Raw genomic sequence first — 19485 nt, forward strand, 5'->3', positions numbered from 1 at the left:
CACAGCTTTCATGATCATATATTGTCTCACTTGTGAGTATGATTCGTTTTCATGGTCTTTGTAAATTCAGATTTCTTTGTCGGTTTCCAGGAGCAACGAACGGTATCATTAAAATCAGATGGCATTGGCCTGAGCAGTTTATAATACAGTGAATATTCAATACTACTGAGGATGAGGAAAAATGTAAGAAAAGATTATCCATTTTGGTAATAGTCATTTCTTTTGCATCAGCTTGTTTACTGTTGGAACACAAAAACAATTTGCCTGAATCTTCTTAATTTAAAAACAGGCTGGGCACGGTGACTCTCGCCTGTAATCCCAGCACTTTGGGAGGCCAAGGCAGGTGGATCATGAGGTCAGGAGATGGAGACCATGGCTAACACGGTGAAACTCTGTCTCTACTAAAAATACAAAAAATTAGCCGGGTGTGGTGGCCCGCACCTGTAATCCCAGCTGCTCAGGAGGCTGAGGCAGGAGAATCCCTTGAACCCGGGAGGCAGAGGTTGCACTGAGCTGAGATTGTGCCACTGCACTCCAGCCTGGGTGACAGAGCAAGACTTCATCTCAAAACAAAAACAAAAACAAAAAAACCCAGAACCTAAATCAGCAATGCTTTTTATTAATTAACAGCAACTAATAGCAATCAACAACAATCTTCTTAGAAAATTATTTTATGCTACCAATTAAAGTTCCAATTTCACAGCGATAGAGCTAAAGCTAAAGGGAAAACCTCAAGAATAAGTGGCCTGAACATGAGGAAAATGTAATGGAAGAAAGCAAAGAATTAGAGGAAACTGGATCTGAGTTATTTATCGAAGCACATTAAAGAACAGCCATAGGCCAGACGCCGTGCCTTACACTTGTAATCCCAACACTTCGAGAGGCCGAGGCAGGTGGATCACCTGAGGTCAGGAGTTCCAGACCTGCCTGGCCAACATGGCGAAACCCCGTCCCTACTAAAAATACAAAAGTTAGCCGGGCATGGTGACACTCGCCTATAGTCCCAGCTACTCAGCAGGCTGAGGCAAGAGAATCACTTGAACCCAGGAGGCAGAGGTTGCAGTGAGCCGATATCGTGGCATTGCACTCCAGCCTGGGTGACAAGAGAGAGACTCTGTCTCAAAAAAAAAGCCATAAATTTAAGAAGCTCAGAATTGGCACCCCAAAATATGCCACTTTGCGAAAGCATTATTTTAAACTGAAGGCGACTGTGAAATAGCAGGTGCAGGAAATACTCTCTGTCCTCCCCTTTTCTACCTAAAAACAGGGCACAAGTTTCCCTTTGTGAAAGTATCCCCTACTTTTGTACCAGGAAGGGAAAAACAGCCTTTATCTCTGGAGATGGAGGTGTACCAAGATGCGGCTGTGTGAATTAACCTTATCTTCCCATGAATTTCCCCCGTATTTTACCTTCCCAGAATTTGCCACCCTAGAAGCTCCACTCCTCTCTCCTTGGTCTTATCACTTCTCTACGTTTTGTTGCCCTTTTTAAGATGGTATTTAAGTGCCCCGAGTTTAACCACTTCTTTGGGTCTTTACTTTGTATGATCGCTTTTAAGCATATAAAAAACAATTAAAATATTAACATCAAATACGTTTGTATGCCTTTGTCTTTTGCCAGTTTAATTCACAGGCTCTAGTCACTGAACTTAAGAGAACACAGGAAAGTTTTTCCTCCCCTACAATATTATTTGGGAACTTAATCCACTGGGCATTTGCTCACAGCCTTCCCTCCCTCCCTCCCTTCCGTTCCGTTCCCTTCCCTTCCTTCCTCCCTCCCTCCTTCCTTCCTTCCCTCCCTCTTTTCCTTCCTTCCTTCCCTCCTTTCTTTTCCCTCTCGTCTCGTCTCCTCTACTTTTCTCTTCTCTTCTCTTTTCTGTTTTTCCTTTCTTTTCTTTCCCAAGATCTTGCTGTGTCACCCAGGCTGCAGTGCAGTGCAATCATAGCTCACTGCAGCTTCAATTTCCCTGGCTTAAGCAATCCTCCTGCCTCAGGCTCCCGAGTAGCTGGGACTACACGTACATGTCACCATGCCTGGCTATTTTTTTTTTTTTTAATTTAATTTTTTGTAGAGATGGGGTCCCACTGTGTTGCTCAGGCTAGTCTCAAACTCCTGAGCTCAAACAATCCTCCTGCCTCGGCCTCTCAAAGTGCTGGGATTACAGGTGTGAGCTATTGCCCCCGACCACAGTTTTCTTTTAACTATGAAGGGATACTGGTGTAGGAGAAAGAACTGTGAAGTTAGACAAACCTGGACTGAAAACTCGAACCTATTAGTTAATGCAAGTTATTTAAATCTCTGCCTCAATTTCTGCATCTATAAAACAAAGATGAGACCTATTTAATCTAACAGCTATTGAAGGTTCAATAAAATGAAACATGTAAAATACTTAGCACAAAGTAGAAGATTGGTTACATTTAGTCCCTGAATTCTGATGTGTATCTCTATGGCTAAGATTGCTAGAAAGAGATGCATTTAGAAAGCTGGATAGATAAAATGTAAGTCTTGCGTTTTTCTCTTTTCCTTTAGATGGGGCTGCCATAGCTATATGCAGGGGTCCCATCGTGCTAGCTGGCAGGCTTTGCACAAGATTTTGCAGCTGAAAGAGGAATTTGAGAAAAATATAAGATCCCAATGAGTATAAAATAAAAGCACAGAAGGACGCAATTACCATTGTGGATATTGCCAAATGATTCACAGGGCAGAAAGTGGGAAGGGAAGGAGCAGGATCTGCCCGATTCTTAATATGTAGCAAGAGCTTCTACCCAATAATTCTGCTTTAAGGGGCCTCTGTTAAGGAAATAATCCTAAATACATAAAAACAAGCACATAGGTGGTCATGGCATATTATTTAGCCATTATAAATAATACAACTTAGTATATACATTATCAACTCAATTATGTTTTCTGAAAACGATACAGATGAACAAAGACTAGAAAGAAATACAAAACAGTACTATAAGTACTTAATTTTTGTATGGTGAATTACTACTGTGGAATTTCAATATTCATTTTAGTTCCTATTTTGAAAATTTCTACCCTTAACAATGTCATTTGTATAATCTCTCTACCCCCAAAAAAACCCACAACAAAAAAATGATCACCATAACACAAAAGTTTTTCAAAAAGTAAATGCATGGAAATTATCTGTATTGATTAAAAAGAGATCCAATCACTTCAGGTTTCAGATTTGTAGGTGGCAAGATGAAAATTTCTTTCTTTCTTTTTTTTTTTTTTTGAGACAGAGTTTCGCTCTTGTCTCCCAGGCTGGAGAGCAATGGCACGATCTTGGCTCACTGCAACCTCCACCTCCTGGGTTCAAGGGATTCTCCTGCCGCAGCCTCCCCAGTAGCTAGGATTACAGGCATACACCACCATGCCCCGCTAATTTTTGTATTTTTAGTACAGATAGGGTTTCACCATGTTGGCCAGGATGGTCTCGAACTCCTGACCTCAGGTAATCCACTCGCCTCAGCCTCCCAAAGTGCTGAGATTACAGGTGTGAGCTACTGCGCCTGGCCGGAAATTTCTTTATGTAGATTAAAGGGCCTGAAATTTGTGTTTCCTATAGGGTGGAAGGCCTCCATGGCTCCACATGGAAGAAGACTGCAGAGGGATTGCAAAAGAGAGTCAACATTTTTTTTTTTTTTGAGACAGTCACTCTGTTGCCCAAGCTGGAGTGCAGTGGCATGATCTTGGCTCACTGCAACCTTCGTCTCCTGGGTTCAAGTGATTCTCATACCTCAGCCTCCCAAGTAGCTGGGAATACAGGCATGTGCCACCATGGCTGGCTAATTCTTGTATTTTTAGTAGAGATGGGGTTTCACCATGTTGGCCAGGCTGGTCTTGAACTCCTAGGCTCAAGGGATCCACCTTTTGGCCTCCCAAAGTACTGGGATTACAGGCGTGAGCCACCACACCCAGCCATACTTTCAATAGTAGGTTTAGATCTATTGTATTGAGCAAAAAAAGTTCTCAACTATAGCCTCGACATTTTGTACTTGACAGGTGTGGTGGTTCACACCTGTAATCCCAGCACTTTGGGAAGCTGAAGAGGGAGGATGGATTGAGGCCAGGAGTTTGAGACCCGCCTGGGCAACATAGTGAAGCCCCCATCTCGACATAAAATTAAAAAATTCTCCAGGTGTGGTGGCCCGTACCTGTAGTCCTAGCTACTCGGAAGGCTAAGGCAAAAGATTGCTCGAGCCCAGGAGTTGGGGGCTGCAGTGAGCTATGAGTCCAGGAGTTGGGGGCTGCAGTGAGCTATGATTGTGCCACTGCATTCCAGCCTGGGCATCAGAGACAGACCCTGTCTGTAACAAATAAAAATATAAAAATTCTGTACCTTACAGCATGGTAGAGAAAACCATGGCTTGGACTTTGAGGACTATTGTTTGTTTTTTGAGACAGAGTCTCATTCTGTCACCCAGACTAGAGTGCAGTGGCACGCTCATGGCTCACTGTAGCCTCAACCTACTGGGCTCAAGTGATCTTCCCACCTCAACCTCCTGAGTAGGTGGGACTACAGGTGCGAGCTACCATTCCTGGCTAATTTTATTGTATTTTTTGTGGAAACAGTTTCGCCACGTTGCCCAGACTGGTCTCGAACTCCTGGGCTCAAGCAGTCTGCCTGAGTCAGCCTCCTAAAGTCGTAGATTACAGGCATGAGCCACTGCGGCTGGCCCTATTGTTACTAATACTCCACATAACCATAAAAAGACTTTGATATGGCTATTAGAGAATGTTTGATTTTTAAACAGGACTACGTTCATATGATTGATCATTAGGGATTTAAATCTGAAAACTAAATAAAATGACTTCTCATTCCTTGGGCCTGGCAGGAGTTTAAAAGTGTTTCTTTCTATAGTAAATGCTTTTGTCCTTCAAAGGCCTCTACTAGGAATCTATGGGTGTATTTCCCATGACTGAGACAATGTATTTTCCTCTTGGTGACATTTCCACCACTAATAGGATTTTCCATGGCCCACTCCACAGGGACATTTTTCTCGTGGGGCCCCATTGTGCCTCTTGGTCAGGATTTTAAATGGCTCCGGACTCTGGGGCCTTCATGTGATCTGCAGGAAATACTCAAGCAACATTGGGCCTGACAAACTCATGAATGTAGGCTGATCCCAAAGTATCAACAACCCCTTCTCCATGCCTGCCTTTTCAGGAGCTAGTCATCTCTTCTTTGTCTTTCTTGATTTCTAGGTGAGATTTGGTTAATGCACTGTCTCTTTAATTACAGGTGAACATATTAGACTTTCTGAGAGGTCCCACTAAGTCCTCCCTCCCAACCTGAGGTTTTCCCCGCCCTCTTTCTCTGGAGGACTCCACAGCACAGCCATCTGTATAGTCATCTTCACTATCTATTTACCTTTTAAAATACTTAATGGAGACTAGGGGCTCAAGACGCATGTATTGGCTGGGCTCGGTGGCTCATGCTGTGTCCGGAATTGGTGGGTTCTTGGTCTCACTAACTTAGAGAATGAAGCCGCGGACGCTCGCGGTGAGTGTTACAGCTCTTAAGGTGGTGCGTCTGGAGTTTGTTCCTTCTGATGTTCAGATGTGTTGAGAGTTTCTTTCTTCTGGTGGGTTCGTGGTCTCGCTGGCTCAGGAGTGAAGCTGCAGACCTTCGCAGTGAGTGTTACAGCTCTTAAGGCGGCGCGTCTGGAGTTGTTTGTTCCTCCTGGTGGGCTCGTGGTCTCGCTGGCTTCAGGAGTGACGCTGCAGACCTTCCCAGTGAGTGTTATAGCTCATAAAGGCAGTGTGGACCCAAAGAGTGAGCAGCTGGAAGATTTATTGCAAAGAGCGAAAGAACAAAGCTTCCACACTGCGGAAAGGGACCCAAACAGCTTGCCAGTGCTGGCTCAGGCAGCCTGTTTTTATTTTTATCTGGCCCCACCCACATCCTGCTGATTGGTAGAGTCCAGTGGTCTGTTTTGACAGGGCGCTGATTGGTGCGTTTACAATCCCTGAGCTAGATACAAAGGTTCTCCAGGTCCCCACCAGATTAGCTAGATAGTGTCCACACAAAGGTTCTCCAAGGCCGCACCAGAGTAGCTAGATACAGTGTCGATTAGTGCATTCACAAACCCTGAGCTAGACACAGGGTGCCGATTGGTGTATTTACAATCCCTGAGCTAGACATAAAGATTCTCCATGTCCCCACCAGACTCAGGAGCCCAGCTGGCTTCACCCAGTGGATCCCGCACCGGGGCTGCAGGTGGAGCTACCTGCCAGTCCCGGGTCCGTGCGCCCGCCGCACTCCTCAGCCCTTGGGTGGTCGATGGGACTGGGCGCGGTGGAGCAGGCGGTGGCGCTCTTCAAGGAGGCTCGGGCCGCACAGGAGCCCATGGAGGGGATGGGAGGCTCAGGCATGGCGGGCTGCAGGTCCCGAGCCCTGCCCCGCGGGAAGGCAGCTAAGGCCCAGTGAGAAATCGAGCGCAGCGCCGGTGGACTGGTACTGCTGGGGGACCCAGTACACCCTCCGCAGCCGCTGGCCCAGGTGCTAAGCCTCTCATTGCCCGGAGCCGGCAGGGCCCGCCGGCTGCTCCGAGTGTGGGGCCCGCCAAGCCCACGCCCACCCGGAACTCCAGCTGGCCCGCAAGCGCAAGCGCCGCGCGCAGCCCCGGTTCTCGCTCGTGCCTCTCCCTCCAAACCTCCCCGCAAGCTGAGGGAGCGGGCTCCGGCCTTGGCCAGCCCAGAAAGGGGCTCCCACAGTGCAGCGGTGGGCTGAAGGGCTCCTCAAGTGCCGCCAAAGTGGGAGCCCAGGCAAAGGAGGCGCCGAGAGTGAGCCAGGGCTGTGAGGACTGCCAGCACGCTGTCACCTCTCAATGCCTGTAATTCTAGCACTTTAGGAGGCCGGAGTAGGCGGATAACTTGAGGTCAGGAGTTTGAGACCAGCCTGGCCAACATGGTGAAACCCCGTCTCTACTAAAAATACAAAAAAATAGCGCCCCGGAAGAGCCTCGTCCTGGGCAGCGGTGGCATGGCGGTCGCTGTGATGGCCACAGGGCTGGGCCGCTGACCGCTGGGCTAGGAGAGGGCCCAGCGCCCCGAATCTTGGTGGCCGCTGCTGGAGCGCCGCCTGCGCCATGGCCACCTCCGCTGCCTCCTTGGAGCGTTTCAAGAAGCTGCACGAAATCTTCTGAGGCCTCCATGAAGACCTACAAGGGGTGCCTGAGCGGCTGCTGGGGACGGTGGGGACCGAAGATAAGTTGATCAGGGATTTTGATGAAAAGCAACAGGAAGCAAATGAAATGCTGGCGGGGATGGAGGAGGAGCTACGTTATGCACCCCTGTCTTTCCGTAAGCCCATGATGTCTGAGCTTCGAAACTACCAGAAGGCCTTGCCAAACTCCATCAGGAGGTGAGAAGCACGCCTCTGACAGCCACACCAGGAGGGCGAGGAGACATGAAATATGGCATATATGCTGTAGAGGATGAGCATATGAATTGGCTACAGTCTCAAAGGGCAATGCTTCTGCAAGGCCCTGAAAGCCTGAACTGGGCCACCCAAAATATTGAACGTTCTCATCAGATTGCCACGGAGACTGACCAGATTCGCTCAGAAACCACAGAAGAGCTGGGGGAACAACGAGACCATTTAGAACGCACCAAGAGTAGACTGGTAAACACAACTGAAAACTTGAACAAAAGTCAAAAGATTCTCCGTTCAATGTCCAGAAAAGTGACAACCAACGAGCTGCTGCTTTCCATCATCATCTTACTGGAGCTCGCCATCCTGGGAGGCCTGGTTTACTAGATTCTTTCGCAACCATTGAACTTCCTGTAGGAAAGGGTTTATGGACCAGAACTTTCACCTTGTGAATGCATTGATGTTAGGGATGTGGATGGAATAAGCATATTGCTGCTGAGGGCTAACAGTTCAGGCATGCATTGTGTAGCCAGGCTGTGGGAGGAGGCAGGAAAGATGGAAAGCCACTTAAATGTGAAGGAACAGTAATAAGACCAGTATGATATATCAAGGTAATAAATGCTGTTTATGACTTCTTTTAAAAAAAAATACAAAAACTAGCTGGGCAAGGTGGCACAGGCCTGTAAGCCCAACTACTGGGGAGGCTGAGGCAAGAGAATCACTTGAACCCAGGAGGTGGAGGTTGCAGTGAGCCAAGATCGCGCCACTGCACTCCAGCCTGGGTGACAGCGAGATTCTGTTTCAAAAAAAAAAAAAAAAGATGCATGTATCTATGCTAAAGTTTTTGCATGATGGTTTATTTAGAATATAACATATACAGACTCATTGCCTCTACTGAAATTTTGACAGGAAGGGTCCCAATTAATATCCTATAACATCCATAAATGCCTGTATATGCGTAGCAAATCTCTGGCTTCTTTTGGGAAGAAACTGGCTCTTCCTCTGGGAAGAGAAGCTGCAGGGGCCGAGGTCAGGGGCAGAACTATATTTATCTTATTGATATCCCTTTTTACTGTTTGCATGTACTATGCGCACGTACTACTTTAAAAAAATTCAAATAAATTGAAGAGAAAAATATATAAATAAGGAGAAGATAACTTCTGCATAAATGGATATTAATATCATGCTCTTGGTTGGGAAAATTTGTCATTGTAGAATTGTTCAGTCCTCCAAAGTTAATCTATAAATGTGGTGCAATACTAATAAAAATCCTATCAAGATTTTTTCAAGAATTTGACAAATAAATGCTAAAATATTTGTGAATAAATAAACCTCCACACACTAGCTAATATAATCGAAAAAGAATTGTCTATATTATTATTATATATATGAGAATTATATAAAGAATTGAAAACGAAAAGAGGAAAGAATTGCCTATCAATATAAAGACACAGTATCCAGCCAACAAAATTGTAAATTTCTGTATTTTGGGTAGTGGGCATAGAGAAAGAGCAAGGGGATGGAGAGAGTCAAGGCACAGAGCCAGGAATGGTACAGAACGGAGTGTGGGCTGGGAGCGGTGGCTCATGCCTATAATCCCAGCACTTTGGGAGGCCAAGGCCGGAAGATCACTTGAGGTCAGGAGTTCGAGACCAGCCTTGCCAACATGGTGAAAACCTGTCTCTCCTAAAAATACAAAAATTAGCCGGGCATGGTGGCACGTGCCTTTAGTCCCAGCTGCTTGGGAAGCAGAGGCATGAAAATTGCTTAAACCTGGGACGCAGAGATTGCAGTGAGCTGAGATCATGCCACTGCACTGCAGCTTGGGTGACAGAGCAAGACTCTGAAAAAAAAAAAAAAAGAACGGAGTATGCATGATAGCTGAATCACCTGGGGGTGGCATGACAAATCCTAGGGGAAATGGTCATTTAGTGAAAATGGAAAAATGGCTTGCTTCATGGAAGAGAAAATAAATTATGTCTCTACTATACACACCTTATAAAAAATAAGCCTTAATTAGGTTAAAAGTGTGAAAGATGAAAACAATATATTTATTTATTTATATTTGTTTTGAGAGGGAGTCTTGCTCTGTCACCCAGGCTGGAGTGTGATGGTGCCATCTTGACTCACTACAACCTCTGCCTCCCAGGCTCAAGCGTTCTCATGAATCAGCCTCCTGAGTAGCTAGGATTACAGACACCCACCACCCCGCCCAGCTAATTTTTGTATTTTTCGTAAAGACAGGGTTTCACCATGTTGGCTGGGCTGGTCTCAAACTCCTGACCTCAAGTGATCCGCTGGTGAGATTGAGAATCTCTTTATGAAAATTCCTACTCATAGCCTTTGACTATTTTCCTTTAGGGTTTCCTGTTTTATCTTGCTGATTTTGATTTTCAGAATTTTTTTTTTTTTGAGACAGCCTCACTCTGTTGCCCAGGCTGGAGTGCAGCGGCTCGATCTCGGTTCACTGCAACCTCCACCTCCCGGGTTCAAGTGATTCTCGTGCATCAGCCTCCTGAGTAGCTGGGATTACAGGCGCCCGCCATCATGCAGGGCTAATTTTTGTGTTTTTAGTAGAGACAGGGTTTCACCATGTTGGCCAGGCTGCTCTCAAATTCCTGACCTCAGGTGATTCACCTGCCTCGGCCTCCCAAAATGTTGGGATTACAGGCGTGAGCCACCGTGCCCGGCCTGCAGAAGTTCTTTGTAGCTATTTATCCCTTTATTGCTTTTATATATTGTATTTCTTTCCAGTCTGTTACCTATGTGTTAACGTGGTCTATTCTATCTTTGAACAAAACTATTTAATTTGGGTGTACTCATATTCATCTGTGAATTGAGGATCTTGTTTAAGAATCTTTTCCACTCTGATGTTTTAAAAATATATTTTTTTAAAAAATTGGTTTTGGCTGGGCATGGTGGCTCACACCTGTAATCCCAGCACTGTGGGAGGCCAGAGCAGAAGGATCGCTTGAGCCCAGGAGTTTGAGACCAGCTTGGGCAACATAGTGAGACTTCATCTTTATTTAAAAAAAAAAAAAAAAATTGGCCTGGCAGGGTGGCTCATGTCTGTAATCCTAGCATTTTGGGAAGTTGAGACGGGTGGATCACCTGAGGTCAGGAATTCAAAACCAGCCTGGCCAAGGTGGTGAAACCCTGTCTCTACTAAAAATACAAAAGTTAACTGGGCTTGGTGGTCGGTGCCTGTAATCCCAGCTACTCAGAAGGATGAGGCAGGAGAATCACTTGAACCTGGGAGGCAGAGGTTGCAGTGAGCCGAGATCATGCCATTGCACTCCAGCCTAGATGACAAGAGTGCAACTCCGTCTCAAAAAATATATAAATAAAAATAAAAAATCTTTTTAGGCCATGCACAGTGGTTCATGCCTGTAATCTCAGCAATTTGGGAGGCTGAGGCAGGAAGATCACTTGAACCCAGGAGTTTGAGACCAGCCTGGGCAACACAGGGGGACATCATCTGTATCAAAAATAGAGGTTAGTCTAGTGTGGTGGCACACATCTGTGGTCCCAGCTACCCAGGAGACTGAGGCAGGAAGATGGTTTGAGCCTGGGAGGTCGAGGCTGCAGTGAGCTGTGATCAGACCACTGCACTCCAGCCTGGGCGACAGACTGAGAACCTGTCTCAAAAAAAAAAAAAAAAAAAGATTCTTTTAATTTGTACAGGATAATGGAAGGGCTTTTATTGGAAACCAGAAGACCTGGCTCCACTATTCAGTAGCTATCTGACCTCCATGTTAGAATCTGGCTTCTGTAAGCCTATTTCTTCATCTGTGAAAAGCTGCCTACCTCAGTGTCAGTGTAAAGAACAAACCAAAAATACTCAGTGAAATGTAGTGTTATAAACAAAAACCTAAGGATTTATTAAAACTCTTCTTTTGATGTGAAATAGCAGCTCTCCTAATCATTTTCTTAAATGGATTTATAAAACTGAATTCACACATAACTTTAAAGAGAAACGTGGTATTTAAGAAAAAAATCTATTTCTTGGTCAGTTACTTTCAAACAATGTAGGAGGTGGAATGTGTATATTAGAAGATTCTGGAGAATTTAAAGATATTAAGGAATGACAGTTGGCTATAAGCCAGGCTTTATTTGCTCTTTAGAATAAACTCAGTATTTCCCTCAGAGAGAAATGTTCATCGTTTCAGGACAAGTGTTATTTATCACATTACAAAAAAACTCGAACATGTAAAATTTTTAATGTATGTTACGTTATTTTAACCAGCAAAAAAAAATGTATGGAAATGTAACTTTGCACATAAAAATGATTCAATTATCAAAAAAGGACATCCTATTTCAAATTCACCATAAACATTTTTGGCTGGGTGCGGTAGCTCACACCTGTAATCCCAGCACTTTGAGAGGCTGAGGCAGGCGGATCACGAGGTCAGGAGATCGAGACCATCCTGGCTAACACGGTGAAACCCCATCTCTACTAAAAATACAAAAAAAAATAAATAAATAAACAAAATTATGCAGGTGTGGTGGCGGCGCCTGTAATCCCAGCTACTTGGGAGGCTGAGGCAGGAGAATGGCATGAACCCAGGAGGCGGAGCTTGCAGTGAGCTGAGATCACACCACTGCACTCCAGCCTTGGCGACAGAGCGAGACTCTATCCCAAAAAAAATAAGTCCCTCTTTTCCCTGATAATTCTTTGTCTGGAAATCTACATTATGTGATAAATAGCCACTCCAACCTTCTTATGCTTATATTTTGTGCCTATCGCTTTCCATCCATTTACTTTCAACCTATCAGTTTTTGTATTTAAACAGCATCATTGATAGACAGCATATAATTGCCTTACTTTTTAATGCATTCTGAGAGTCCTTGCATTTTAATTGGAGTTTTTAGTTTATTCAAATGTAATGTAATGATTGCTATGGGCAAATTTAGCAAAACCTCTGAGTTGCTTTTTTGTGGTTGCCCAAGGGATGACAATAAACAACCTTAACTTTTCATACTGTTTTTAAAGTTAATATTGTGCCACATCACATAAAATACAAGCCCCTTGCACTCTACTTGTACTTTAAGCTATAGTTGCCAAATGCCTCACATTTCCATGTTATAAATTTCATTACAGGGTTTGTTACAATTTTTGCTTTGAACAGTCACGTGTTTTAAAGAAATGATGAGGAAGAGGAGTCTTTTATATTTACCCACATATTTACCTTTGTGAGCCTCTTCCTTCCTTCCTGAACATTCAGGTTTCCATCTGGTGTTATCTCCCTTCTGTCTAGAGAACTTCATTCGGCATTTCTTGTAGCACAGGTCTGCTAGTGACAGATTCTACGTTTTCAGTAAAAATGTATTTAATTTGCCCTCATTATTGCACGATATTTTCATTTCATCTGTAAGATTATTTCCAGATAAAGGGTTGATGTTTTCTTTTTTTTTTTTCAGGGCTTTAAATATGTCATTTCACTTGATTCTGATGAGAAGTCAATGGCATTTCAAACCTTTGTTCCCCTCATAAAATGTCATTTTCCTTTGGTTACTTTAAAGATATTCTTTTTATTTTTCCTTTTCAATGGTTTGGCTCTGTTTTGTTTTTGTTTGTTTTTTGTTTTTGTTTCTGAGATGAAGTCTTGCTATGTTGTCCAGGCTGGTCTCAAACTCCTGGGCTCAAGTGATCCTTCCACCTCAGCCTCCTGAGTAGCTGGGACTACAGGTGCACGCCACTGTACCCAGCCTCATTTTTGAAATTTAAATACAAAAAGTGAGCACTGGCTTTTTAAAAACATACACACAGGCCGGGCATGGTGGCTCATACCTGTAATCCCAGCACTTTGGGAGGCAGAGGTGGGTGAATCACCTGAGGCCAAGAGTTTGAGGCCAGCCAGGCCAACATGGCAAAACCCCATCTCTACTAAAAATACAAAAAATTAGCTGGGCATGGTGGTGGTGCCTGTAATCCCAGTTACTTGGGAGTCTGAGGCAGGAGAACTGCTTGAACCTGGGAGGTGGAGGTTGCAGTGAGCCGAGATCACGCCACTGTACTCCAGCCTGGGCGAGGGAGTGAGACTCTGTCTCAAAAAACAAACAAATAAAACATACATACAAGTCTAACAGCCAAAATGCACAGAGGAAATGATCTCCCACTCTATCCTCCAAGGTTCCCATTCTGTGGTTGAATTTGCTGCCGGTGTTCCTCCTTTACAACATACACAGAAATCCACAGCATCCACTTTACACTACAGCTGTAATGCGTTTTGTCTGCTTCATGCCGTGTGCACATCCTTCCTCATTCTGATTGATGGTCAAGGATACATCCGTCCACTAGCATCAGTTCCTGCCCTACAATGGGATAGTGAGGAGATCAACCAGTTAGGAAAAATCTAGTAAAAGGGGTAGGGTGGCTAGAGATGGAGTAACCCTCTGTACTGATGTACTGTGGTATCTGAGTGAGGAGAGAAAAAACAGGGCAGAAAAGCATGGAGGGCACAGTTGCAAGTTGGGAGTTTCTCGGTGAAACACTGTGAGGAGGATTCTCCTGATCTGCTTTAGATAGATCAAAGTGCCAAAGTAAAGAAAAAAAATCCAAATAATCAGCAGTCTAGAGACCTGACTTTCAAACTTCTCCCAGCAAGATGGCTCATATATGGCAGTAACAATCTAGATCTCTCCAGGAGTGAAGGGAGAGCCTGTGGTAGGCCCCGTGGTAGGCCCTAGAAAGTAGCCGCTGCTGCTTCTGGTTGCTGCTGTTGTTCCACTTGCGACTCAGTCTCAAAGACAACAGCACAGCCAGGAGTATAAAGGAAGTGGTTGCAATCCACAGGCTGTTCTGGAAAATCTGGGTATCTTTTCAGCCACGAAGAGGAAGAGATCAGAAATGGACCCAGCTACAGACCAGAGCTCTTTGGGAGCATCTCCATTTGACGCCATTGTCATGATGGGTCTCATTTAGCTCCTTGTGGCTCCTATTCCACCCCCTCCTCAGTCTCCTCTATGTTGCCTTTTGGGCGCAATTTGGGGACAGGGATACCCCTGTGCCATGGCAGCAGCAAATAATGGGCATCCATTTTCTCTTTCCTTTCTGGAACCCTATACATGTTAGATCTTTTTGTATTGTCCTGTCTCTTAGGCACCGTTCCTTATTTTATTTTCCTCTCTCATCTTCAGATTGAATAATTTCTATTGCTTTACCTTCAAATTCACAGATACTTTCTTCCGTTATTTCTATTCTGATCTTTTTTTTTTTTTTTGAGACAGAGTTACCCTCTTGTTGCCCAGGCTGGAGTGCAATGGCGTGATCTCTGCTCACTGCAACCTCCCCCTCCTGGGCTCAAGCGATTCTCCTGCCTCAGCCTCCTGAATGGCTGGGATTATAGGCATGCGCCACCACACCCAGCTAATTTTGTATTTTTAGTAGAGATGGGGTTTCTCCATGTTGGTAAGGCTTGTCTCAAACTCCCAACCTCAGGTGATCCACTGGCCTCCACCTCCCAAAGTGCTGGGATTACAGATGTGAGCCACTGCACCCGGCCTCTATTCTGATCTTAAGGCTATCCAGCAAAAATTTCATTTTAAGTATTATATTTTCAATGTTAGCATTAACCTTTGGTTCCTTTTTATGGTTTCTTTTTCTCTTCTGTGATTTCCTATCTTTTCATTCATTATGAGTATATTTTCCTCTAAATCCTTGGGCATAGTTTCGACAGCTGCTCTAAAATTTTTATCTCTAATTCCAACATCTGGTTCATCCTGGGATAACTGATTGACTTTGAGTCACATTTTCTTATATTTTCGTATGCTCAGTAACTTTAGATTCTATCCTGGACACTTGGATGAACTCAAACTTCTCAGTTCAGTTATTTAAGCCTTATATGGGCTGCTTGGAGTCTGCTGTGCACATGTGTAGTTTAGGTTCGGCAAGAAATTTGGGCAGTTTCTATACAGTCTTTCAGGCTCCTCCTTTGTGAATCTCTCTTTTCTGTGATTTCTCCTCTACTTCCCATTGCTGTGTGTTTGCATCCCTCCTCCTCACCTCTTTGGTGAGGCCAGGTGGGGCCTGCACTTGGAAATAGAGAACCACCACGGGTGCAGGCTTTGTAGTATCAAGAGGATGAGGTCGCTCCTGGTTCCTGAGGGAGGACGTGACTGGTGTGGATGAATAATCCCATAAACTGTCAGGGAACTAAAGCCTGTGACTCAGGAATAAGCAGGAAATGTGCCTGATCCTTGAGCTAAGGAGCGGAGTGTGGACAGGAACTTGTAGTTAGGCCATTCAAGGGCCTCCTGATTTTACCAGATATCAAGGCAATGCATGGTATTAACTTTAGACCATACACCACCCTGTGGTTGTCCTGGACTCCAACCTCTGGCTCTTCAAGCCAGTAAGTCTGCAAGTTTGAAAGTTATAGTCATTCCACAGGGTACTGATGAGGGCCTGCCCCCAGGCTAAATGACATTCTTATATGATGAAACTCATGAACTGCTATTTCCTTCTTCCAAGTGTGGACTCCCGTCCAGAATTTGCCTTCTTTTTCTTGCTCTCCAGTGCCTTTTGGTAGATTTTAAAATTCTGTTCAGAATGTATAGCTGTTATTTGCAGGAACACTGATCTGACAGGAGCTATCTGGCCATTATAGGAAGCAGAACCTTCAAAGCTCCTTCTTCATCTGGGCTGCTTAGAGTCTGCCCTACACATGTGTAGTTCAGGTAAACTGCTTTGGACACAAGCAGCTTAACCACACAACTGAAGGAATTATCAGGTGTGACTAATTATAACAGGAATTGGCATGGAGTCTCTGGAATAATAACACATGAGAACATTATCCCACAGCTGAAATCCCTAACTGGAGGGCTCATAAAAAATTGTTGCATAAAACATTTAAATTTTGATTTAGTACAAATTTAGATTCCATACAAATAATTCATCAAACTTGAGTTGAGCTTGGAATATATCAGATAAAATCCAAGAAAAAAGTTTTTTTGTTTTACAGTTTTTACCTACTGCTAAAGTACATATGGGGGAAAATTATGGCTATCATTTGATAATGCAGTCCTATATCTCTTCTTAAATACCTACCATCTTTCATTAGCCTTGCTTGACTTTTACCAATTTTAATCTCTCTTTAATTCTGCCGTCATTGCCAATTTGCTTTTATTTATACTTATGCTCATAAGCATTTCCCTAACATGTGTCATGTCCCTATAAAGACTATAAATGTCTCATGGACAAAGACCAAAGCCTTGATTTCATTTAAACCTCGACACCGCAGATACTCACATATGTTGATTATTCTTTTTCAGTGAATCCTATCAAGACTCAGATGGACAAATTGGGCTTTAAAAAAAATCTCTTCAGTACTAGGTATATGGTTGTTTCCTTTGGTGATCCCAGAAGGCCTCACAAGACTCAATAGCAGGTTATAAATTAATACGTGGCTAAGATTAATGACAGCAAAGGATACAGAGCAAAAGCAACAGGAAAAGATGTATCAGTAGAGTCCAGAGAGGTCCAACATAGGATTCTGTTGTCCTTTGTCTGCAGCTACACAGGAATTCTCTCTCTGTCTCAGCGAACTATAGACATGTGTGGAAAGTCTCTGCCCACAGAATCCCACTTGAGTCTCAGGGTCTAAGGCTTTTGTGGGAGGCTGTTCATGTACGCATACTCTGCTATGGAATTGGCTACGGCAACCAAAACTCAGGGGCCCAATAATAAAACCAGGTGCCTATTTATCAGTCTTGGTGTTTGTGCAACGCAACCTGGTGAGCCAGTATGGAATGGTCCAATGCTCCAGGTGTATACAACAAAATCAGCATCACTAACATAAAGAACACTCCAAGGACTGCAATCCAGGGGTTGGCCAAGGTCAAAGACGGTTCCCCTGGAGACATGCAAGGGGTAAGCATCCAGAACTGCTACAGTAACTCTTTTCCTCACAAGGACCTGCGTATCCTTGCTTATCACCTAGTACTAATTCCTGGCTTACTAATAGGAATAATACAAAGCTAATGAAGTCTGGGCATGTGAGAAGATATTTAAACCTATTTTATTGCTAAATCATTCCCTCCAGTCTCTCTGCCCTACCCAACATATTCTAGCTTCCAATTTCTATCCTGGTAGATAACATTACATTTGCATTTTGTTATTCCAGAAGGTGCATAAAGTTCTTTGTTTTTTTCTTCTCTTTTCTTTTTTTTCAGATGGAGTCTTGCTCTGTCGCCAGGCCGGAGGGAAATGGCATGACCTCGGCTCACTGCAACCTCCGCCTCCCGAGTTCAAGCGACTCCCCTGCCTCAGCCTTTATGAACAGGCAACATGTAGGCAGCAGTAGTTTATGCTGCTTAGAAGAGGAGGCCTAAGAAGGATAGAGCTCAAAGTTGTAAAATCTACAGAGTTCATATCCTTGTATGATTTACATTTGTATCATTTCCCCCACACACCTGCGTTACCTCCTGGATTTTTCTATTTCATATAGCCTTAACAAGATCTACCTGTGGCCCAAGCCAAAACCCTAGATGATACCTCTTCTCCCCCATCCTCTAAATACAGTCACTAAACCCAATTGATATGAGCTCCTAAAGACGCCCTGATCTATTTCCTTCTTTCCATATGACCTCATTTTCCTCTTAACTGCTCCTTTCTCTTGCTTCTCTTCCCCTCTCCCCCAGGCCATTATTCATTTCAGCAGGGTTCTCCCTCCCATTCTTTCCTAGAAAGCCAATGCACCACACGCTGAAGAATAATTTTCCGAAAAAGATGTCTTACGTAATGAGGTATTATTACCACTTATCTCTATTTTTGATTGTTTCCTGTATGTTACAGATCTACTAATATCTATTTTACTGGAAAACAAATTAATTATATCTCAAATTGAAAAAATATGTCCTTAGGATAGAATCAATTGCTTGGAGTTCTCTCAGCCAAAGTGCAACAGAAATAATAAGAGCTGCTTCCTGTGCCTCATCCTCTCTTTGCTTTACGGCATCTGGAGTCTTCTCCCAACCCTTCTCCTTTCTCAACTGCTATGTTCAGATTCCTCTTCATTAAATATTTCTGCCAAATTTCATTCCTACAGAAAAGACCACAGTCAGAAAAGGATTCCTTGGCTAGTTAATATTTCATAGGTCCCTTCTGAGGGTGTAGACAGATGTTATAGATGGTGTTAACATATAACATCAATCTAAATTTGAATTTTAAAACATCTGATTCATAAAAGTGATAAGAATTGTTCCATCTGAACCTAAAATACTCAAGTGAGATCCTGCAAAAATTGTTAAAGCTCTTAGCAGCAAGTTGAGGGCTATACTGAATGAGAAGAGGGTTACCTAGAACTTCTCTTAAACTGCTAAAAAATTTTCACAAAAAATGTGTTTCTAAGCCAAAACTGCCTAGATTAATTCCTAAAGTGAGAAGTCTCCAGAAGCTTCAAATTTACCAACTGTGGTATTTCTTCACTTTAATTTGCGTAATAATTTATGTGTTATTAGAATGCTGGTATACTAAGACCAGACATGACTAATAAGTAAAAAAAATTATCATAAAAGTGAACTAAATCCAAATATTTGGTGTATCTACTTATCTACTCTTTTCCTGGTAGATAATAATATTACATTTGCATTTTGTTATTCCAGAAAGTGCATAAAGTTCTTTGTTTCTTTTCTTTTTTTTTTTTTTGAGACGGAGTCTCGCTCTGTCGCCAGGCTGGAGTGCAATGGCGCGATCTCGGCTCACTGCAACCTCTGCCTCCCGGGTTCAAGCGATTCCCCTGCCTCAGCCTTCCAAATAGCTGGGACTACAGGCACGCGCACATCACGCAATTTTTTGTATTTTTTTTAGTAGAGATGGGGTTTCACCATGTTGGCCAGGATGGTCTCGATCTCCTGACCTCGTGATCCACCCGCCTTGGCCTCCCAAAGTGCTGGGATTACAGGCATGAGCCACCGCACCCACCCAGTTCCTTGTTTCTTTTATATTTTAGATGAAGCATAAATTTTTGTTAAAATAATACATATACCAAAAAAAGAAAAACAAATGTGCAAAAGGATAAATGAAGCCTCTAGATATTGCCAGACTATTTTTCCAGAGATATTTAATCTGAATACAAAGTTAACATTGTTTAGGATATCCTAA

At 43.6% G+C, this 19485-nt stretch overlaps 1 protein-coding gene and 1 pseudogene across 2 annotated transcripts in view; both read left to right on the forward strand.

The window, feature by feature from the left end:
• CDKN2AIP (CDKN2A interacting protein) overlaps positions 1-19370 on the forward strand; it is a 52063-nt gene extending 32693 nt beyond the window's left edge. The window contains exons 4-5 of one of the 2 annotated variants that reach the window (XM_054484575.2): positions 17556-17760; positions 18069-18128. In XM_054484575.2, coding sequence (XP_054340550.1) covers positions 17556-17714 — 159 coding nt within the window. In that variant the 3' untranslated portion in view covers positions 17715-17760; positions 18069-18128. Of the gene's footprint in view, positions 1-17555 lie in introns of both variants that reach the window. The other variant, XM_054484574.2, reaches the window with a different exon arrangement.
• Positions 7099-7788, forward strand: LOC129034854 (vesicle transport through interaction with t-SNAREs homolog 1B-like; annotated as a pseudogene).
• Positions 19371-19485: the final 115 nt, after the last annotated feature.

This window comes from Pongo pygmaeus, chromosome 3 (assembly GCF_028885625.2).
Source record: "Pongo pygmaeus isolate AG05252 chromosome 3, NHGRI_mPonPyg2-v2.0_pri, whole genome shotgun sequence".
Classification (NCBI taxonomy): Eukaryota; Metazoa; Chordata; class Mammalia; order Primates; family Hominidae; genus Pongo; species Pongo pygmaeus.